At 42.2% G+C, this 24,151-nt stretch overlaps 1 protein-coding gene across 1 annotated transcript in view; it reads right to left on the bottom strand.

Moving 5' to 3' along the window:
- Positions 1-6,862: 6,862 nt before the first annotated feature.
- The window catches only part of LOC137567350 (cytochrome P450 4V2-like), a 42,189-nt gene continuing 24,900 nt past the window's right edge, over positions 6,863-24,151 (bottom strand). The window contains exons 4-11 of the mRNA XM_068278665.1: positions 23,829-24,019; positions 21,750-21,819; positions 17,571-17,697; positions 16,687-16,869; positions 15,023-15,125; positions 13,022-13,156; positions 9,891-10,070; positions 6,863-7,162 (exon numbers count right to left, since the gene is read on the bottom strand). Coding sequence (XP_068134766.1) covers positions 6,978-7,162; positions 9,891-10,070; positions 13,022-13,156; positions 15,023-15,125; positions 16,687-16,869; positions 17,571-17,697; positions 21,750-21,819; positions 23,829-24,019 — 1,174 coding nt within the window. The 3' untranslated portion in view covers positions 6,863-6,977. The remainder of the gene's footprint in view (positions 7,163-9,890; positions 10,071-13,021; positions 13,157-15,022; positions 15,126-16,686; positions 16,870-17,570; positions 17,698-21,749; positions 21,820-23,828; positions 24,020-24,151) is intronic.

Consider the following 24,151-nt stretch of genomic DNA (forward strand, 5'->3'; position numbering starts at 1 on the left):
TCAGCATGTAAATCAGGGAGAGGAAAGATTTTACAATGTGCAAACACTGACTAAATCCTTTATACATAGTTATTGTAAAAACTAAGAACTTTTTTTCATTATACAAGTAGTCCCCAACTTATGAATGCCCCACCGATTTAAACTTGTATAAGCAGGTGCAGAGGTGATACAGAAGGGGACACTGGAGACACAGGTGGGCACAGAGGAGGTACAGGGGACAGAGATGGCACAATGTTCCGACTTGAGAACAGATTCAGGTTAATAACTAACCTACAGTCCCTATCTCGTTCGTTAACCGGGGACTACCTCTTTTATTTTCACAGCAGTTCCTCTTTAAACTGGTATGAAACTCAGCATTTCTTCTTTGCTCTAAAAGATTATTTACAGCTTTAAAGGAGTACTGTAGTGAGAGGTATATGGAGGCTGCCATATTGATTTCCTTTTAAGCAATACCAGTTACCTGGCTGTCCTGCTGATCCTCTGCCTCTAATAGTTTTAGCCATAGCTCCTGAACAAGCATGCAGCAGATCAGGTGTTTCTGACATTAATGTCAGATCTGACAAGACTAGCTGCATGCTTGTTTATGGTGTTATTCAGGCACTACCGCAGCCAAATAGATCAGCAGGGCAGCCAGGCAACTGGTATTGCTTAAAAGCAAATGAATATGGCAGCCTCCATCTACATCTCACTTCAGTTGTCCTTCAACCTCCCTGGCGGTATTCCCAAGTCTGTTAGAATATAGTTGGGAATGCCCCTTTCAAAGGGAAGGGCCAAAACACACAAAGTCCTTTAACGGGTGGTCCACCACACCCACCAATGAATACTTGTTTTTTTTTTTATAAAGGACAGCCGTTTTCCATTAAAGCACCATAGCACAGTCTTGCAATACAAAACTTGATACAACTTTATTAGCACAAATACTAAAATTACATTTTCATAAAAAACTTTTATTTATAATAAAGTTGTATCAAGATTTGTACTGCAAGACTGTGCTATGGTACTTTAATGGAAAACTGCTGTCCTTTATAAAAAAAAAACAAAAAAAAAAACGCATTCCCGAGTCAGGCTCAGGGTGGAAAAAAGCAGCCAGGAGTGGTAATCCCAAGTCTGACTCGTGGTAGCCGCCGGGAGGCTTGTGCAGAGTATAGTGCGCAGCAGGCATTTTAACTCATCTCCCCCGGAATCCAGACATCGGCAGCAATTCTCCTTCCTGTCTTCAGAGGCTCTGCATCTCTCTGGTGAGATCGCCGTCTCGTCTGTCGTCATGATGACACTATAGTCTTACAGCGCCACCTGGAGAATGGAGGAATATTTGCAGCGCTGCCATGGAGGTGAGTAAATGCTGGGCTTCCGCAGAACTTCCGCAAAAAAAAAAAAAAAAAGTTAGGCCCCATTCACACTGGGAATCTCAAAATGCTAGCAAAGGTTTTACAAAGCGATTTTCATGTGATTTTTCACTGTACATGAAAGCGGTTTTAGAGTGATTGCGCTTTGTGATTCTTTGAGGGCTAGTGCTCATTGGAGGCTGAACCACGATCACATTCGTGATTTGGCGGGCAATATCTTGTGTTTTACCCCCATTTGCACTTGTGATTCCCATTCAATCGTCCTCCAAAGCGTTGCATGCGCGGAACCCCTTTTGGGACTGATCGCAAACGGTGAGAATGTATCCATAGAGATACAGGTCCTTCTCAAAAAATTAGCATATTGTGATAAAGTTCATTATTTTCTGTAATGTACTGATAAACATTAGACTTTCATATATTTTAGATTCATTACACACAACTGAAGTAGTTCAAGCCTTTTATTGTTTTAATATTGATGATTTTGGCACACAGCTCATGAAAACCCAAAATTCCTATCTCAAAAAATTAGCATACAGTATTTCATCCGACTAATAAAAGAAAAAAGTGTTTTTAAAACAAAAAAAGTCAACTTTCAAATAATTATGTTCAGTTATGCACCCAATACTTGGTCGGGAATCCTTTTGCAGAAATGACTGCTTCAATGCCTCGTGGCATGGAGGCAATCAGCCTGTGGCACTGCTCAGGTGTTATGGAGGCCCAAGATGCTTCAATAGCGGCCTTAAGCTCATCCAGAGTGTTGGGTCTTGCGTCTCTCAACTTTCTCTTCACAATATCCCACAGATTCTCTATGGGGTTCAGGTCAGGAGAGTTGGCAGGCCAATTGAGCACAGTAATACCATGGTCAGTAAACCACTTACCAGTGGTTTTGGCACTGTGAGCAGGTGCCAGGTCATGCTGAAAAATGAAATCTTCATCTCCATAAAGCTTTTCAGCAGATGGAAGCATGAAGTGCTCCAAAATCTCCTGATAGCTACCTGCATTGACCCTGCCCTTGATAAAACACAGTGGACCAACACCATGGCACCCCAGACCATCACTGACTGTGGGTACTTGACACTGGACTTCAGGCATTTTGGCATTTCCATCCCCCCAGTCTTCCTCCAGACTCTGGCACCTTGATTTCCGAATGACATGCAAAAGTTGCTTTCATCCGAAAAAAAAGTACTTTGGACCACTGAGCAACAGTCCAGTGCTGCTTCTCTGTAGCCCAGGTCAGGCGCTTCTGCCGCTGTTTTTGGTTCAAAAGTGGCTTGACCTGGGGAATGCGGCACCTGTAGCCCATTTCCTGCACACGCCTGTACACGGTGGCTCTGGATGTTTCTACTCCAGACTCAGTCCACTGCTTCCGCAGGTCCCCCAAGGTCTGGAATCGGTCCTTCTCCACAATCTTCCTCAGGGTCCGGTCACCTCTTCTTGTTGTGCAGTATTTTCTGCCACACTTTTTCCTTCCCACTGAGGTGCCTTGATACAGCACTCTGGGAACAGCCTATTCGTTCAGAAATTTCTTTCTGTGTCTTACCCTCTTGCTTGAGGGTGTCAATGATGGCCTTCTGGACAGCAGTCAGGTCGGCAGTCTTACCCATGATTGCGGTTTTGAGTAATGAACCAGGCTAAGAGTTTTTAAAAGCCTCAGTAATCTTTTGCAGGTGTTTAGAGGTAGTTGAATCAGATAAATAGGTTAATAGCTCGTTTAGAGAACCTTTTCATGATATGCTAATTTTTTGAGATAGGAATTTGGGGTTTTCATGAGCTGTATGCCAAAATCATCAATATTAAAACAAATTAAAGGCTTGAACTACTTCAGTTGTGTGTAATGAATCTAAAATATATGAAAGTCTAATGTTTATCAGTACATTACAGAAAATAATAAACTTTATCACAATATGCTAATTTTTTGAGAAGGACCTGTACATTAGTAGCAGCGCTGTGCTGTTCGCCTACGATCAGCAAAGCAATATAAAAGCACCAATTGTGAACCAGCCCTAACATTTAAATGCAATCGCTACAAAAATGATGTGTGCACCAAGTATGAGATTTCAGCAAATCATTAATCACTGGGGATTGCTACAGTGTGAATGCTACCATTGATTTGTATTGCCACAGAGCTTTTTCAAGACAGAGCTTTTTACAGACAAGCTGAAATTACTAGTAAAGCGCTCCAGTGTGAATGAGGCCTTAAACACAGGTCTTTTACTTCAGTGGAAAGCTCCTGAGAGCTTCTGACCACATCCGAAGAGTTGATAACATTATCTTTGATTACATTCATCTGTTGCTACAATCGGTTTACATCCAGCAGATGCTGAAACAGAACTGCACTGGGCTGAGAAGCAGACATCTGAGAAATGATCACTAGATATATATTAATATATAAATACAGCAGCTATAAATAAAACACAATGGCTGCTTTTAGAGCAGAGAAACTGCACTTTGGGAACTAATAAAAAGTGGGAAAACACATTTTATTGAATGCTCTGTCCTATTTTAAATAACTCTAATCTTCCCCCATGCAGAGCAGTATACAGCAGAAGCAACTTACAAAATATCTGAGCGCTGGTTTTTACACTTCCTGCAGCTCGCAGTTGCATTGCTGCTTCCTCTGAGTACGACTCCTGAAGCTTGCATGTGACCCAAGGCAGCAAAGTAGCAGTAGAAGTGTAGTGCGCCTGGAGGTTTTGTAAGTCATTTCTGGTGCACAACACTTTTCAAAATTGCATAAGTTATATTTCCTTCCTTCAGCCTCATGAGCACCTTGGGCTTTATCTCCATCCTTCCCAGCTGCTCCATTCTCCCATTCTTAGCTCTGTTACTTTGGACAGTTGCAGCCAGTCATGCTCTTCTTTGCATGCACCCCCCGTGAAGCTCCCATGGCTGGAAGTGTTCTGCACCTCTGCAGTGGTACTGGGAAGGTGCAGAACGCTCCCGCCTGCGGGAGAGCAAATGAGAGGGGGCGCACTCTCGAGTTGTGCATGGGCAGAACAGCGCAACTAAGCAATCTAAAAGAGCTCAGAACAGAAGAATGAAGCGGCCAGGAAGGACGGCGACAGGGCCGGCGGTCTTCGTGGGGCTGGAGGAAGCCCCAGGGAAGTAAAATTCATGTAATTACACTAGTCTCAGTTTTTTAACCACTTCCCAACCACAGTTTTTTCCCCTTAAAGAGGAACTCCAGTGAAAATAATGTAGTAAAAAAAGTGCTTCCTTTTTTACCATAATTATGTATAAATGTTTTAGTCAGTGTTTGCTCATTGTAAAATCTTTTCACATTCTGAAATGTATTACATGGTGACATTTTTACTGTGGGCAGGATATGTAGCTGCTGCTAGCTGTTTTGGCTGTTAGAGACAGCTGTAAACAGCTATTTCCTGTCTCTGAACATTATTACATTGTGGCAGTTTTCCCAGAGTACCGCGGTCCCAGAGCTTCTTGTGGGAGGGTTTTCAGCACAAAATCAGTCATACAGCGCCCCCTGATGGTCTGTTTGTGAAAAGCATTATATTTCTCATGTAAAAGGGGGTATCAGCTACTGATTGGGATAAAGTTCAATTCTAGGTTGGAGTTTCTCTTTAAAAACTAAAGCAATTTTCACATCACATTCTTTCCATTCATCAGCCACAAATTGTTTTTTTTTTCGCCACAAATTAGGCTTTCTTTGGGTGGTACTTTTTTAAGAATTATTTTATTTTGTATGCATTTTAAAAAGAATAATAAGAAAAAAATGCAAAAAAATAAATTCTTCATTTTCAGCCATCATAGTTTTCAAATGAAATGTCTATTGTAGATAAAACCCACACTTTTTATATGCCCATTTGTCCTGGTTATTACAGCATTTAAATTATGTCCCTGGTACAATGCATCTTATTTGGAAATAAAGGTGTATTTTTTTCCATTTAGAGGTTTTTTTTAAACAATATCAATAATTACAAGCCTTTATTTGCAAAATAAGTGCAGTAATATATTCTCATGACACATTATTATTATTATTTACACATTTAAAAAGTCCCTAAGGTAACTTTTTTTTAAATTATGTCTTTTTTTTTTTTTTTACAATTGTTTTATTTTGGTAACTATGGGGTAGGGTAAAAGTGGTTAAAAACTAATAAAAATATATTTATTTGTATACATAATAGTGTGTATGTTGGTGTATTTTTAGCTTTTGGCCACTAGATGCCGCATCGTGTACGTGTTCTTTTACTTTCATTTTGTGAATGAATACCGGCATCTCTCTGGTGCCGTCTTCCATTCATTACAGGCACTGTGATCGGCTTTGGGAACATCTGTTCCCATTCACCGATCATGGACCGGCGAGATGCAGTGGAAACAAATGGAAGCGCACCAGCGATTGCCAGCGGACAGGTAAATAAACAAATAGGCATATCTACTCCCTTGGTGCACAAGTAGCGTAGATATGCGTAGCAGCAGCGGTTTCAACCCCATTTTCCCCTTAGGCATGTCTGTTGGTTGAGACTGTTGGATGCCTGAGTTCTAGAAAGCAGGGGCTTTACTGTACATGTTTAAAATGGGAACCAGTTAATTTCAGCACAATGTATTCCAGTGCATCATTGTAAATATAGTTTATTGCATTAAAGTACTTAAATCTGGAACTGGCCTTCGACTATTGTACAGCCGGAACTTGAGATGACATAAGTTGACTGTTAGTTCAGTAACTGCCCGGGTGAAAGAGAACCCGAGGCGGGGTTCTGAGAATAAAATCCCCATACAGAGGCTGGGTCTGTCTATAGAGCCCAGCCTCTGTTGCTATATAGATCGCCCCTAAGCCCCCCCTGCGCTCTGTAATCCCCCCATAAAACACAGTCGCGCTGCTGACACGCAGCTTGTCCGAGCACGCTGTGTTTACCTCTCCTCTGTCAGTCTCGCCGCTCCCTGCCTCCTGCATCGCTCCGGTCCCCGCCCACGTCCCTTCCCTCGCCGCTGATTGGAGGGAAGGGACGCTGCAGGACAGTGACAGAGGAGATGTAAACACAGCCGCACAGCGCGGCTGTGAGTTATGGGGGGATTACAGAGCGCAGGGGAGGCTTAGGAGTGATCTATATAGCAACAGAGGCTGGGCTCTATAGACAGACCCAGCCTCTGTATGGGGATTTCATTCCCAGAACCCCGCCTCGGGTTCTCTTTAACAGTAAGAGCCTGGGATAGATTAAAGGTACCCATTAATGATACAATCTTGATTGTACAATCTTACCACGCTGATGTAATTTGAAGGACTACCTACAGTATCCATTCAAAGTATATTCACTCAGTTGACCTTTTCTACTACAAAGATTTGGTATACTTAAGATTGTATCATTAATAAGCATTTTTAGACGGCTAGGGTAAGTGGGTAAAGTGAAGAAGAGGTTCATTCGGAATGATAATTTATTATTCTTTTTATTATGTAAGTGTGTGGTCATTTCAGAATCAACTTGCAATGGCTAACTTGGGAGGTGATAAGGTATTAGTAAACTGAACCTGTCAGTAAAATATATACCATTAACAAAATATTAAGTGTCTGTTCTTTTTTTATTTGTAGGTATTATTAAGCACACAGAATAATTTATATACAATTAAAAACAATTAAACACTTTGGAGGTATAAAGTTCACACAGTGAAACAGTTTCATGAGGCTTGGACTTCAGTGTTGGGGGTCCTGTGCTGCAGCTCAACCCAAATGCCAGACTCTGGCCGTAGAATCAGTTCTCCCACCAGGCGGAGCTCTTCTCGCTTTTGGTTTGCTTTTACTGTAAAATTCCTCAGGATAGTCGACAGGACAACTTTTTCTTCCATAAGTGCAAATCGTTGGCCTGGAATTAAAATGCATTTCAATTAACCAGCATAGCCCAATCGTGCATTTTAACTGGAAATTGTTCTTGAAGAACAGAGAGAGAGAGAACATTGTTGCACATGCATGAAGCTGTGTTGAATGCAGCTATTAGGGTGCCTTGTAGGTGATGGAGAGAGCTAAAGATGAGGCATAAATAATATACAAAAAAACATTTTCAGCATGGCTACACAACCATCCAGCCTTTAACCCATTTTCTGCCTCCACTTCCCACACTGCACATAGCCATTTAACTTCCTCAATTGAGCAGCCTAAGCAAAACGGGATAGGCATGTGACATACCAAACCAACTTGAATCGCTAAAGGTGGCCATTAACAATACAATTATCCAGACAATTGATCGCCAGATTCGATCACATTGGAAATGACCATTCAGACCCACTAATGGAAGGAAATCTGGCATGTGGTGGATGGCATTGACGATAGTTGATGGGTGGGGCTGGAGAGGACCCAGCTGTCATGGTACATGTTGTCAATGACAAATTTAGTGGAAGTTCCTAATGAATGATTTCAGGAAACTAGACAAGAAACTCAAGGCAAGGATCTCCAAGGTGGTATTTTCTGAAAAACTGCCAGTGCCACATGCTTTACCAGAAAGGCAGCAGGAGCTGAGGTAGTTGAATAAGTGGCTGAGAAGTTGGTTCAAAAAGTAAGGTTTTGGGTTCATGGAGTACTGGGAAGGCTTCTCATTCGGCTACAGACTCTACAGTAGGGGCGGTCTGCACCTATATGGGGAGAGTGCAATACAATGCAGTTCTGCTGGGGGGAGAAGATGGTTAGAAGATTGGAGGATATTTTAAACTAGGGCCTGGGGGAGGAGGGAGGGTCTAGAAAGTATACGGGAACTAGCCAGAGTAGATAGACAATGGAAACCTGGGATTACAGGGGCTGGAGTGGGTGGTATGGGAGCTCAAAGAGTAAGGAGGTTACTAACCATAAAGAGATGATTGAACCTTCTACTGCTTCAGCAAGAGTTACAAAAAAGTGACGTGTGATGGTAATAACATCAAATGTATGGTAACCAATGCTAGAAGCATTTCAAATAAAATGGATGAACTTGAGTTGCTGATGAGAGATAAAGACTATGATATTGTAGATATAACAGAAATGTGAATGGATGCTAGCTATGATACGATGGTAAATTTGGAGGGTTACAGTGTCTTTAGGAAAGACAGACCAAATAAAAAAGGAGGAGGGTTTCTATATGTTTGTTAAATCCTCCTTGTCTCCAGTTATGAAGGAAGGCAAGGCAGAAGACTGCGACGGTGTGGAATCTGTATAGGCAAGTGTTCATGCCAGAAGCAAGGATTGTCAATTGCCAACTTCTGCAAATAAATTACATGAAAGATATACAATTACTGCAGCAGATTAAAAAAGCTGCAAGCAAACTTGAAACATCAACTGGGATATTGAAAAAACTTCCTCTAGTAAAAGTGCAGAATTTTATCAATATTACAAGACCATTGCCTGTCATAGATGGTAACTAAACCAAGCAGGGGAGATGCTGTTTGATTTGGTCATTTCAAACAGAACAGAGAATATATGCAATGTGCAAGTCCGAGAACAGTTGAGAAACAGTGACCATAATATGATAACATTTGACCTGCGACTTAAAGAGACTCTGTAACTTTAAAAAGATCCCCTGGGGGGTACTCACCTCGGGTGGGGGAAGCCTCCGGATCCTAATGAGGCTTCCCACGCCATCCTGCGTCCCACGGGGGTCTCGCTGCAGCCCTCTGAACAGCCGGCGACAGGCCCGACTGTAATTCCAATATTTACCTTTGCTGGCTCCAGCGGGGGCGCTGTGGCTGCATTCGGCTCGGAAATAGACGGAAATACCCGATCTCCGTCGGGTCCGCTCTACTGCGCAGGCGCCGGAGACTTGCGCCTGCGCAGTAGAGCGGGCCCGACGGCGATCGGGTATTTCCGCCTACTTCGGAGCCGACAGCCGTCAGAGCGCCTGCGCAGGAGCCAGGAAGGTAAATATTACGTCACGGCTGTACGGAGGGCTGCAGCGAGACCCCCGAGAGACGCAGGACAGCGTGGGAAGCCTCATTAGGATCCTGAGGCTTCCCCCACCCGAGGTGAGTACCCCCCAGGGGACGTTTTGTCGTTACAGTTCCTCTTTAACAGACATGTACGCAGGAGGACAACTACCGTAAAACTATTTTAGAAAAGCCAGTTTAAAGAAGCTCAGAGACTTACTAAGTCTGGAAGACTGGGATAGTAAATTACAGGGAAAGGACACGGAAAGTAAATGTATACCTTTCACTCAGATTCTTAATGACTTTTGCAAAATGTATATACCTTATGGAAATAAAAATTATAGAAAAAGGCTGGTGTGGATAAATAATACCAGTATATGGCATCCATGATCCACCCCTGAGTATTAAGGGAGCTGAGTTCAGTTATTGATAGGCCATTTTAACTTATTTTCTATGATTCTTTTTCAAGTGGGTCAGTTCCCTGTGACTGGCATAAAGCCAATCAGGTTATGGGTTTGTCTGCAGAAATGGGCCCATCCAATTTTTCCCCGCATGCAAATCGGTTGAATGCATTTCTCCGTCTTAATTCGCACATGGATAAATGCAGTGATTTGCTGGCGGTGGAAATGGACCCTAACTTGATTTCAGGTCTGTGTGTATGGCTAACCTTATAAAACTGCTAGTAATATGTTGTCCTTGGCTTACCTATGCAATTCCTGAGACCAGCAGAGAAAGGTATGTAGGCATAAGGGTTTCGTCCACTTGAATTCTCTGGGAGAAAGCGCTCTGGTCTAAATTCCTCTGGCTCTGGGAAATGCTCAGGATCCCGATGCAGGGCAAAAGGCACAATCACTACATTCACTCCTTTAGGCACATGGAAACCTCCTGCAGGGAAAAAACACATACATACATACTTAGAAAACTGGACAATAACTTTATTGGGCTCCGTGGACATTACAAAAACGTGTCAAGTATGAAATGATCAGATTCTCTGCCTTATGTCTGTATTATGACTCGGGTAAGTCAATGCCCCAATCTCATTGACTTGAAAGTTCATTTATTCTGTCTGAAGAGAGAGATATTTAATTAACCCTTTGTCTGCCATGCTATCACTCTTAATCTGCACCTCAGGGGACCAGCTCAGTTTTAACTATTTCTCATGCACCAAAACAAAAACAAAAAACACACATTACATAATGAGTCTATTAAATAACCCCCTGAACTAAATGTTTTCTGAAAGCAGACTATATAATTTAAGCACTGCATCCATAAATGTTCTATTTCTGCACCATTAGTGCAAATGGGATGTTTATAAAAGTACAATTATTCTGCTAAAGCACATCTTTTTTAGCTTTGTTTTTCCTTTTTTTACCACCAGAGGGTGGCATAGCCCCTGTGTGACAGTGTATACTAGTGACAGGCCTCCAGTATCTCCTCTGCCTGCCATGGACATCAGCAGAATAGAGTTCCTCACCTCCATAACAGAGCTACAACAATCAGCTAACTTCCAATAATCACAAAGTGCCCAGGAAAATGAATTGTTAAATGTATGTAACTGAATGGCTGCATTTAATCATGTAACCTGTTGGAGACTGTTTTATAACTACATGAAAAGATATGTCTAAGAAGTGAGTGATGAGTCATGAGTCCAGCTGACTGTTTAAAGCAGATCTGAGCTGAGAATTTCTGCTGTGCGTAAGCAACAGCATAATAACCTTTAAAGAAAAACATTTCTTTGTTATAGCCAATACAAATCCTGCAATAAATCTGCAGTGTGTCTACTTTCTGCTTTCATGGAAGCAGACATATTGTTAACATCATGTGCTTTCAAATAAGCTTATCTGCTGTGACAGTCAGCTGACCCAGGGGAGAGATCAAATTACAACTTGTGATTAGATACAGATGAAGGAGAAATAGACAGGCTAAATACATACAGTGTGCATTTCCCTATGTTTTCCTTCTGTTCTGTGCAAGAGTTCAGGTCCAAAGTGGCCCTGTAGTGTATCCATGCATATGAATCCACTTTTACATCCTGAAACAGAAATATCCTAAAAGTATAGATACTGTGATTATGAAAATCCTGCAGGTCACTCAAGCCTGATGATGCTTGAGAGCTCAGTTCTCACCCCCTCTGATGACTCATGCTGTCTTATTTTCAACTTCAGCTTTGATTCAACTATTAAAGGTGACCATACATATACCAATTTTGCGGCCAATTCTTTCCATGTCCTAACAACAAAATCGACTGATTTTGACCCAAAATCGATTGAATTATCGATCTGGCATGCTTGGTGTGGCACCAATTTTTATCCATTTTGATGAAATTGAAAAGATCTTGGTCGCAATTGCTCAATTGAGTGTGTGGCGGTAACAACATATGATATCGCAATAACCAATAAACACATGTAAATGTCTCCCCAGTGCTCATGCGGTGTGAAATCTCACCTTTCCCACTCCTGCAACTCCCGGCCTCCTGTCTGCCGTTGCACCGAGCGCCACCACATGGTGTGGCATCACACGTGGTGCTTGTGTGACATCACAGGCGCACCACGTGGTACATGCACCACCACATGGTGTGGCATCACACGTGGTGCATGTGTGGCATCAAACGAGCACCACATGGGACATGCACCACCACCTTGTGGCGCTCGGTGCGACGGCAGACAAGGCGGGGAGATGGGGCAGCGGGCGAGATGAGATTTCACACCGAACAAGCACTGGGGGGTACATCTACATTTGGGGGGTGGCTAGGCACGCAGCGTCGCAAGGCCGATATATCTGAGAGATTTTATGTTGAGATTGATCAGGAATCGGTCTGTGGTGTATGGGCAGCCAACAGATCTCTCTCGGATTAGATTTTCCTGGTCAATCTGCCCATACATCGCTAGATGTATGGGCACCTTAAGTTGCTGAGTTAAACTGCAGGATTGACATGTGGCTGATGAAAACAGAAGACAAGCTGTTCAGGGTAAGAAACAGTATTTATGCTTTTATTAAATATTTCTGTTTAATATAACCCTGTATTTTAGGTTCATTCAATTTTATCCAAAATTGACTGAAAACCTTTAAACAACATGAAGGGTTGAACTAGTCGAAAGGTAAACAGTGACAGCAGGAAATCTCTATTGCATAACGTTGCAATTAGACTGTGATCAATCATTAGTCAGAGCAGGCCAGTGTTTGCTGGTGGGTGGTCAGTTTTACCGAATTACTAAATGGGTGCCATCAAGCACTGCATGACCCACCAGCAAAAACAAGCTGCATTATAAGTGTTGTCACTTTCAGCAGTTCCCTTTTTTAAAGGACAACCGAGGTGACATTATGAGATAGACGTGTGTATGTACAGTGCCAAGCACACAAATAACTAGTCTGTGTTCCTCTTTTTCTTTCTCTGCCTGAAAAAGTTAATCAAGTTTGCAAGTGACACTTTCTGTCCGGGTCAGGACCGGGTTAGACTATAGCATAACCCTCACTGATAAGGAATTGCAGCCATAAAACACTTTCCTGGCAGTAAATGGCTTCAGAGAGCAGGAAAGAGATAAAACGGATCAATAATAGATTTGAGCTCTAGCATACTTCAATGAAGGTGTCATTGAGCAGACACAATGAAACAGTATAAACTTTAAAACTAGATTTAAATATAAAAAAAAAACTGTGAGAAATCTAAAAAAAAAAAAAAATTTAGGAGGAGGATAGATACAATTGTTTTTCTCATCAGTTTATTTTCACCTCGGATGTCCTTTATGGATCCTTCTTGTTATTGCTTTGTAAGTCAACACACAGATTATTTTTTAACAAATGACAAGTATGATTGATATAAGATCAGGAAGTCTTACGGATCATGCAGTCTTCAGTAATGGTTCTGGCAAAGAAAGGAACAGAAGGGTAAATGCGGAGTGCTTCCTTCACAACTGCTTCTAAGTAGCGCAACGTCTTCAGATCTTCCATTGTCACTGGTCGGTCAGACTGGCCTGCAAAAGCAACATAACAAATCAGTAAATATGCCTCAAGTATTCATACTGCATACTTCTAAAATCCTGACATGCACGTAAATAGTGTTCTGCTACCATAATATACCGGTAGTTCTTTCTTATTACCATTCTTTATAAACTGGTATACAAAACCGTGCGTCACAAATTCTTAGCAATAGGGGATGCAGAGGTTGGGACCACACCGGGGCCCTTGGACCAGAGGGGCCCACTAAGGGTCCTCCCTAAACTGCAGTATTAGCTCTTTAATGGTGCTATGCTGGTACTGGGCACTTTTATATATGCTTTACATAGTGGTAATCATTAACAAACTGCCCCCATCCTCTGCTTACACCCCGTATACTGTGAATGTCCTTGGCAGGTTTTGTGAAGCCATATGAATTATTATGTATAAAATGCACTGGGGCCCAAAGTTCCTAAGCTACACCCCTGCATATCACACAATTTAAAGTAATATTCAATTATCTGTAAAATCTGTAGCGGTTTGGAGGAGAACTTTGGAGAGATGGACATGAGAAGAGTTACCCAGCCTTGACCTATGCCAGGCACTCTGCATCCCTGACAGTTGTCAGAGCAAGTAATGTACAATCTGACATTTAGCACAGAGTCTCTGATTTTCATACTCTACATAGATCAGCCCTGTGGTCTATTTTCACTACGCCAAAATCTGCTGCATTTCCCATATATGAGTGTGGTGGGGAAACACTGCCCATCTATCCTGTGGCTTTCCATGCAGATCCCCCCGCGACAATATGCTGCAGATTTATGCAGCACGCAGCCGAATCGGGAACAGCCGCGGCTCCTAGTGAAAATGAGCCCTTAGATCTCCCCTGTATAATCTGATCTACAATGTGATTTGTGTTAGGCAAACATAAATCATTTTCTTGCATATACAATGCAATCATACAAACTGATCTAAACAGAGGCCTCCCTGTACTGTTACCTGTGCAGAAAGATTTCTGGTTTTGTTTTCACTGCCTCTAATACTTCCAGCCTGTGACGCCGAAGCTGAGCGCTGTCATAGCCCTACTGCTATGCTGTAAGGCCCTGCGCAACAGTAATTCGGGGTTCCAGCGATCGCTAGACCCTGAATTACACCTCCCTCTGAGGGGTAATAGTATTTAGCGCCACCGGGGATTTGAGTGGAAGCAGGGTGAGCTGTCATTCGGCTCACCCTGCACCCAGCTTACCGGCGGTGCCATAACACCTACACAGGTGGGGGTGTTGTCTAGGCTTAGGCATGGGTGGGTGAGGGGGTGGGGGTTGGTTAGGGTTAAGCATCCTTAAGGGGGGGGGGGGGGCGGTTAGGGTTAGACATTGGTACAGGGAAGGCTCGTGTGGGTAAAGGGTTAGCATTAGAAACATATCAGTACATTTACTAATATTTTACTATAGGAACTACCACTGTCTAATAGTAGAATATTGGTAATTTTACCAATTTTCTACTAAGGGCTATTTCCGGCACACAAATGATTAGCTAAATATTAGTGTAATGCATTATATTATTCTAGAGTATATTCTGCTATACTCATCGAGTGGTAAGACTTTATTCACATTATTCTGCTTGCTGCAGTTTAGTGCATACACTGCTCTGTGTTGTACAAGGCAGAGACAAGGTAACATATAGTATTTAAACTTTTAACTAAAAACACACAGTACAGGAAAGTCTGTAGGAAAAATGGGTCAAAGTAAAAAAAAAAAAATTACGATTGCTCTATTAAAAAAAAAAATATGTTCCCATGAACGACTTTGCAAACTTATTAAAAAATATGTTTGGCTATAAAGCTTCTGTTAAAATAATAATGTCTTTAAAATTGCCAGTAGTACCTTTAGTAGAACAAGACTTACCGAAAACTTCATCCAGCTCTTGATGCACCTTTGCTTGGACTTCTGGGTGAGATCCCAGCAAAAACATTGACCAGTTAAGGGCAGCAGCAGTCGTATCATGACCCTGAAATATATACATACTTTTATTGTTATTATTATTATTGCTTTATAAAGCGCTAACATATTCTGTGGCGCTGTAAAAAGTAAGAAACTAACATGGAGTACAAGATAATGCGGACAATGATATACAACAATATACAAAATACAAAGTTGGTACAAAATACAGAATCGGTACAAAGTACACAACTGATAATAACAGTGACAGGATTCATATGAATAAATATGTTACAAAATTAAAAACCCAAAAGGGTGAGAGAACCTTTATAGATAAATATATTAAATGAAAACATTAAAGAGAATCTGTATTGTTAAAATCGCACAAAAGTAAACATACCAGTGTGTTAGGGGACATCTCCTATTCCCCTCTGTCACAATTTCACCGCTCCCCGCCGCATTAAAAGTGGTTAAAAACAGTTTTAAAAAGTTTGTTTATAAACAAACAAAATGGCCACCAAAACAGGAAGTAGGTTGATGTACAGCATGTCCACACATAGAAAATACATCCATACACAAGCAGGCTGTATACAGCCTTCCTTTTGAATCTCAAGAGATCATTTGTGTGTTTTTTTCCCCCCTGAGGGGGGAGTTCATAGCAGAACCACAACACTGAAGAACTTGGCAGCCTTCCAGACACAGGCTGACAAGTCTGACAGGGGAAAGATACATTGATTTATTACAGAGACTGTGATAGTACAAAGTGCTGCAGTAAGCCAGAACACATTAGAATAGCTTTTGGAACTTGTAGGATGATAAAAAACAGGATGCAATTTTTGTTACGGAGTCTCTTTAAAGCAGTACTCCAGGAAAAAATATAATGCCGCAACATGGCCGCTCAATCAATCTTTGGATCGATATCCAGTCAAAATCAGTCTAAAGGATCGATCAGAAATGCTGGAATAATCTCAGTTGAAAGTTCTCAATCGGGGGTGCAGTGGCAATGGTGTTCGATATCGACCGACTTACATTACGGATCCCCGGACAGTGTCTGCCCAAGTGTACAGTACAGCTTCATTAGTAAGAGCGGCATGCACTACAGATGTAGTAAAGCTGTATACTACATAGCCTTTAGCCCGGTTCACATTAGAGTAAAAAAACGGTCCGTTCTCGGATCGAAAGGGAACGGATCGTAACGGATGGAAATGGATTGAATGTTAACCTATGGATCCGTTCACATCCGTCCATTCAAACTGATCCGTTCCGCGTGATCTGTACGGACCGCAACTTTGGTTCTGCAGCAATTTTTCCAGATCGCTGAGCCCAGCGGAACGGAAGCTGAAGCACTGCATTGGGGGCAATGAGAAAATGGAAAGTTTTTTCACACTAGTGAAAAAAACAGACCGTTCTAAAGAGAAAAATACACTTTGGGGGTGGGGTCTGGGGGGGGGGGGGGGAGAAATGTAACGGAAGCAGCGGAACGGAAACTGAGTGAAGACAGATCCGATCAACTGGTGATCAGATCTGTTTTCACGGATCCATTTGCCACTTCAACGCAAGTGTGAACTGGGCCTAACTACCAAATATGGAGACAGTTACCTACCACTTTAACACTGAGGTAACTAACATACCTCGAACATAAATGTATCCACTTCTTCACGGATGTCCATGTAGCTCAAAGCGTTTCCAGCTTCATCCCTTGCTTTTAGAAGCATATCTAAGAAGGCACTGCGTTTTTTGGTTTTATTTGACTCCTCTTGTCTGTCGGAATCAGCTGCTTCTTTTTTCAGTTCTTCAGCTCTTTCTAAAATAGTCTGAGAATAAAAAACACAAACAGAAGATTCTCAGTAAACCCAGATCTTGAAACAGGTGGAAAACCACTTCACTGGCTTTTCCTGGCATTTTGCTAAAGCCCAAACTCAGGCACAACTTAGTCATTTAATGGGATATTACTTAAAATTACTTCTACCTGTACATAAAAAGTTTTGGCTTTGATTGTGTGTAAAAAAATATAATTTTTTGCCAAATGAAAAAGAAAGCTATCTGCAATGCTAATTCAGGCTAGTTTCAGACTACCGGCTGCCCGAGGGTCGCATCCCAGTCAGGGAACTATCTGCAAGGAGTTTGTATGTTCTCCCTGTGTCTGTGAGGGTTTTCTCTTAACATTCAGGTAAGTTAATTGGCTTCCCCCTAAATTGGCCCTAGACTACAATACATACACTACACGATACATACATGGACATAAGACTATGGTAGGGGTTAGATTGTGAGCCCTCTGAGGGACAGTTAAGTGACAAGACAATTATTTATATTCTGTACAGCTCTGCGGAAGATGTTGGCGCTATATAAATAATAAATAATAATAATAATGAAAGTGTATAAAAAAATGCTTAGGGGAAAAAATTTACATTTTTTCTGTAAGGGCTCCTGCGCCCTTTTTTCCTGCCTTGGCCTTGGGGTACCCAAGAAAACCCCATCCCAATGACTGCTTACAAACATCAAAGAGATCACTTACTTTGTCAGTGAATGCGTGGAGGATTTTCAAGTTCTTATCATGAGTCTTTCCAACTTGTAGACGTGAGTAGACAAAATCTGGCCATAACCAGGGCATCTTCTGACGACGGTGTATTATGTCACTCATCCTGATAAAAATAGAATTACATCAGGGTAAGTCACACAGGTCATGTTATCGTTCTGTTATTTTTAAACGTAAATACAAACTCTCCATCGTGAGAAACATGCTTTGGGACACCTTACCAGGGCACCCATTCATGTTCTTACAGCATATATGATTTATCATCCTGTATTATTTATTTAAAAAAAAAAAAGGAGAGACTCTGTGGGCCTGATTTACTAAGACATCTCCAGAGATCTCCAGGCATTTTCAGTAGAAAAACCATGAGCGATTCAGCTAGACAGCTGCTAATAGAATTACAAGTTACTACTAAATTCCGATAGTAAAATATTGGTAATCCCCTGATGGGTGTACAGAGAAAAACAGCACCGGAAAATTTGGACACAGGGTGAAGGCGAAAATTGACTCACCCTGCTCCTGCAAAAGTCCAGGCGGCATTAATTACTATTCCCCCTCCAGGCTGCCATGAACTTAGGGGAAAGTAGCTGGCAGACGAATTATGCTGTTTTTAACCTCCCTGGCGTTAAGATTATTTCCAGATTTAGGGTCTAAAAGCCGAGCAATTTTTTCAAAAGCTTTTAGACCCTAAAAACAAGAAGAAAAACATACCTCAGAGAGATCTGCAGCAGCTCCTGCATGAAACTCACTCAGGCACAGGATTACTACCCTGTTCTGTGGTCCCTTGACGGCATCCAAATTACTGTCTGAGCGTAGCTATAGCCTTAATTCAAATTATGGCCTATGGTGGCATTCACATTTTTGTGCTGTTACGTCCTGGAGGTGCCTAACCTTAACCCCCGTATTGGTACTTAACCTTAATTTCTCCCCGCCCCAGTGCCCAACCTTAACCTTCTGTGGTGCCTAACCTTAACCTCTAAGGACTACCACCCCCCCCCCCCCCCCACACACACACACACACACACACACACACACACACTCACTCTCCTAACACTTAAAAACCTCACTATAAACTGCAATGTTAAAAGACGCGATTAGCATCTATAAACAGTACGTTGCAGCTATAAATAGCGGTAATAAGTGGCTATAAATGGTAAGTAGCAGCTATAAGTGGCTACCTGAGCACCCAGTTTATAGCCGTTTATTGCTGCTAATCACACCTTTGAATATTGCTGCCCATGGAAGCTCTGTTTTTAACAGGGCGCCTCTGCCACCCTTAATAACTTCTTTGAGCCTAGCCTCCTATTGGTTATTAGATGTCTGCTGTTATGTGCTTACAGTTTTCCAATCCCACCAGGATTATATTGAAACCTACTCAGGGCTGCTGAGATATTTATAATGCAGTGGTGGCATAAGAGCATCTGCATGCATCATCCACAGCAAGAGTCTTTTTTGCATAAATCCAGGACAGCCTGAGTTTATTAGAAGGTAAATCTCACTGTGGATGCTGGTATGGGACTGAAATGACACAACCGTCATTTTACAAACCTGTCAGCAATCCTACTGTATCAATAAAACAAATATGAGGGCTGCAATCTTTTACCAGGGATTGCAAATGGATAGCAAACCCTCTTGCCTTGTGCAGGTAATTACTGGTTTCTGACCATATACAAAGTATCCACATTGTAAGTGTGCATATACAAATTGCTAACGTTGCACAGTAAATACTGTCTGTAACAAAAAAAAAAGCTTTCCTGTAGACTCCTTCAAAGTATGCAGCCTAGGCAAAACTATCAATGTCTGCCTTGCAGCAGCACTGTGGGTGAGAAAAGCCATCTGTAACTTATGGAGATGTATAATGAGGACCCGAGCTCAAGAGCAAGCTGGACCGGTCTAACCAGTGTATAGTAATGCTGTATGTTGCAGGGAGATATGAAAAGCCTGCTGCTGTGTATTGAATTCTCTGGAAGTCCTTCAGCCAGGAAATCACAGCAGTCTGATATACAATTGGGGTTTGCCAGAAAGCTAGAGAATGTTACCGGCATGCTTGCAAAATGTTAAAGTTTGGGGCGAAGGAATAAATATCTTTGCCTATTTTTCACAGTGCGAGCTCTTTAATCCCAGTAGAGCAAATTTTGAATGTTATAATAGTAGTATTAGCATACAATAGAATTCTAAAGAACTGTGTGGAAACAGTTTTAGATGGAAAACAGCCTAGCTGTGCTCCAGTGCACTAACAATGCTCCTAAATATCTGACTGTTGTATGGAGGTTGGCAGAGCTGCAGAGTTCATGCCTGAAGCCACATGCATTAGATGTCTGAATGCCATATACAAGTCAAGTTCACTGGCCAAGATCAGTATAGTGCAGTTCAAGGGGATGGAAATCTGCACAGGCATAATCCGGAGTCTAGTCCAGTGACAGCCAACCTTGGCACTCCAGCTGTGGTGGAACTACAAGTCCCATGAGGCACTGCAATAGTCTGACAGCTCTAAGCATAACTTGGGGAGGATGAGGCATGATGGGATTTGTAGTTTTGTCACAGCAGAAGTGCCACAGTTAGCCATCACTGGTCTAATCCAAAGCCTTGTCAGAAGACTGAGGGCTCGTTCACATTAGGTATCGCGTGCATGAACCCGATTTTGTGCATGCGTTATGTGACATCGGGAAGTTGCGGTGCAATGCTGATTAGCGCTGGTAGTTCTAATTCAACCGATGGGAAAATACCGGCGCTGGACGATTAAAAGCTTCTGAGTGTGTCGAACCACAACACACCAAAAAGCAGAGTTAGATGTGAAAGGTAAAATGAAAGTCTTTGGACTTTCTTTTTACCTTAGAAAACGCAAGCTATTGGCTTTGCGTCAAAACGCCCGAAATCAGCTCTGGTGTGAAAGAGCCCCGAAAGCTGTTACAAGTGCATAAGGGAAAAGGAGAGACCAACTCCATACAATTGCTGATCAAGGGATCTGAAATTGTATTTTCTCTAAGGACTGATGGCTTGTGGCTTTGGTGTTTATGTCCATGTGCATTTGGCCATGTAATACACATTCAGGTTATTTCAGTGTCACCCAACATTATTACAGCATGTACCCCTGTATGAAAGATGCTGTTTACCAAGGATCACTTTCCGTGGGTAGGATCAGCTCTAGTAAGCCTAGCAGTGGCGTAACTACAATTCATGGGTCGCCCACCCAATTTCCACACCCCTTCCTTTTGCCTTCCCTTGATGCCCTTCACAGCCTAGGGGCCCATCGTGCAAGTGTGGCCATCATGATCTTCATATGCATAACAAGTGTAGCCACAAACACACCTGATCTACAGGCTAGTCCCCTGTATAGAAGGAAGGTAGCCACAAAAACACCTGATCTACAGGATAGTCCCCTGTATAGAAGAAAGGTAGCCACAAAAACACCTGATCTACAGGCTAGTCCCCTGTATAGAAGGAAGGTCGCCACAAAAACACCTGATCTACAGGCTAGTCCCCTGTATAGAAGGAAGGTAGGCACAAAAACACCTGATCTACAGGCTAGTCCCCTGTATAGAAGGAAGGTCGCCACAAAAACACCTGATCTACAGGCTAGTCCCCTGTATAGAAGAAAGGTAGCCACAAAAACACCTGATCTACAGGCTAGTCCCCTGTATAGAAGTAAGGTAGCCACAAAAACACCTGATCTACAGGCTAGTACCCTGTATAGAAGAAAGGTAGCCACAAAAACACCTGATCTACAGGCTAGTCCCCTGTATAGAAGGAAGGTAGCCACAAACACACCTGATCTACAGGATAGTCCCCTGTATAGAAGGAAGGTAGCCACAAACACACCTGATCTAACGTATAGTCTCTTGTATTAGAGGAAAGTAAGGTTTGTAGTTTGTGGCCCCCCACAGCTCTGGGCCCCTCTGCGATCGTAGGGGCTGCTCCCCTATAGTTACGCCCCTGACCCCTTGGTGTCTGCAAATTTCTTAAGAGCGCACCATAGTTCTTGTTAAATGCTTTTAAAAATTTCTATATGATTTTACTTCACTGCAAATAGTTAGGCAGGTTTGTCTATACTTGATTTATGTGTGCATTTTGCTAATATCAAAACAGACCATTTGGTTTTAAGTCTTTAAGATAATCCTATCTCATCTGCGTGAATGCAGTCATTTACAGGCTTATACATACTCATAGATGGCCTTGATGTAGTCAGAATCACTGTTGTCCTGTGCTTGAATCTTCGTTCCCATCGCGGTCTCTAAAGAACACATTTTTAATAAAGGTTAAAAGGTGGACAGATTACTTATCTTCAGATATCACAGCATTGACTGCTGATATAGACTACCTTTTTAAAATCTCATTCTCACACCTTTCTCCTGTTCAATGCCTCTAGAAAGTTTCACCATCCTTACAGGAAGGATGCTTCACGGTGGCCCACTGTCCGTCTCCAAAGTGATTGCTGCTCTTAAAGTGCTTTGACTCCAATAGACGATAGGAGAATAGCGCTATGCAAGTGTTATATATATATATATATATATATATATATATATATATATAAATAAATACACACTTATATACTTACCTAAGAAGAGGGAAGTCTCTGGATCCACCAGTCTTTCCACATCCTCCTCGGGACCACCACCGCTGCCCAGGACCCTCTGAAAACTTGCGACCTTGCTCCCCTCTGTGCACGAGCATGGTCATACGGCATCTGCAGGAGTATAGCCATGCCTGCGCAGGAGCACCAAGCAGCTTCAGCTTACTTACTGCACAAGTGCGATCATACTAGCTAAAATGCAGTATGGCCGTGCTTATACACGGCGGGGAGCGCAAAGATGATAGCATATCCAACAAGGGGCTCGATTCACAAAAGGGTGCTAACTCAGTTAGCACGTCTAAAAGCTTTGTGCATGCTAACTACAGTACTAAGCAGTTAGCACGCCCAAAGCTTTTATTGATCGCACGCAAAGTTTAGCGCTTGAAACGTTGCACCGGGTGCGATTAAAACTGCGACGGTTTAGGCGCACCCGGTGCGACGTTTTGATCGCACCCAGTGCGACATTTCGCGCCCAACTGCCAAAAACCATGCAGCAGCTTCATCACCTGCCAACAGTAAAATGTTCACTGGAGTTCCTCTTTAACTGAACTGAACAAAAAAATGTTTAACTTACCCGATGCTTCTACCAGACAGGACAAACCGATCCTCTGGTCCCCCACAGCGAGCCAGGTTAGTTTCTGGCGACTGGTCAGTGCACCTGTGTAGCCCTGGCCGCGTGCGTCTTCAATCATGCTCCTGTCACAGTACGAGATAATCTCGTACTGCACATTCAAAGGACGGTGACGGAGGATGCACGCGGCCAGGGCCACACAGGCACAGTGGCCACTGACTGGCCAGAAACAAAACTGGCTTGTTGCGGGAGACTGGAGGATTGTTTTGGCACAGCGAAGGCACAGGAGGTCTGCAGGGGGCCGGTAGAAGCCACATGTAATTCTTTTTTTTTTTAGTTCTATTAAGGCTCACTTTAATGTTTACATTTATAACCAGATGCTAACACTCATACAAAGAGATTTAAACATGATGCTCAATTTCACACCAGTCCTACAAATTGCAATGCTCAACGTGCATAAATTTGCTAGTACTTAAAGAGAAACTCCAACCAAGAATTGAACTTTATCCCAATCAGTAGCTGATACCCCCTTTTACATGAGAAATAGAATGATTTTCACAAACAGACCATCAGGGGGCGCTGTGTGACTAATTTTGTGCTGAAACCCCTCCCACAAGAAGCTCTGAATACCGTGGTACTCTGGGCAAACTGCCACAATGTAACAATGTTCACAGACAGGAAATGGCTGTTTAAAGCTGTCTGTAACAGCCAGAGCAGCTAGAAACAGCTACATAACTTGCCCACAGTAACAATGTCACCATGTAATACATGTCAGAATGTGAATCTGGGAGAGGAAAGATTTTACAATGAGCAAACACTGACTAAATCATTTATACATAATTATTGTAAAAATGAAGCACTTTTTTTTATTAAATTATTTTCACTGGAGTTCTTCTTTAAATAAGAAGCAAAATGTATAGTATGCAGCAAGCACACTCATTGTCATGTACAGCTTCCTTTATATTGGTACAGGAACTGCCAAGTATACTTTAACACTGCTTAGTAAATATTGCAGGAATACGACTAGTTAAAGTCATTTACAATAGACGTCTACCAAGTTCCCAATAGCTGTAGAAAATATTCCATGGTTCCTACTTACCACATATTATGTCCAAAGCACAAAGGGTTATATCCATGAAGCAATTGAAAGATCCTTTACCAGCACGAGTTTTAAGTTTATCCACCAGTATTTTTGATTGCTCATTCATAACTTCTAGGAATTCAGCAAGGATGGCGAAGTGGAAAGTCGGTGTTATCATTTTCCTCCTGGATCTCCACTTTTCTCCAGTGCTAGAAGTTTAAAACAGTTAATTTCTACCAATAATTGGAACTCAATGATACACTTAGCAATGTGAAGCAAAACTATTCAGAATTAAATCAGAAAGCTTTATTCGCCGAGTATAGTATTTGTCCCCAGAATTG

Source organism: Hyperolius riggenbachi, chromosome 1 (genome assembly GCF_040937935.1).
Source record: "Hyperolius riggenbachi isolate aHypRig1 chromosome 1, aHypRig1.pri, whole genome shotgun sequence".
Lineage (NCBI taxonomy): Eukaryota > Metazoa > Chordata > Amphibia > Anura > Hyperoliidae > Hyperolius > Hyperolius riggenbachi.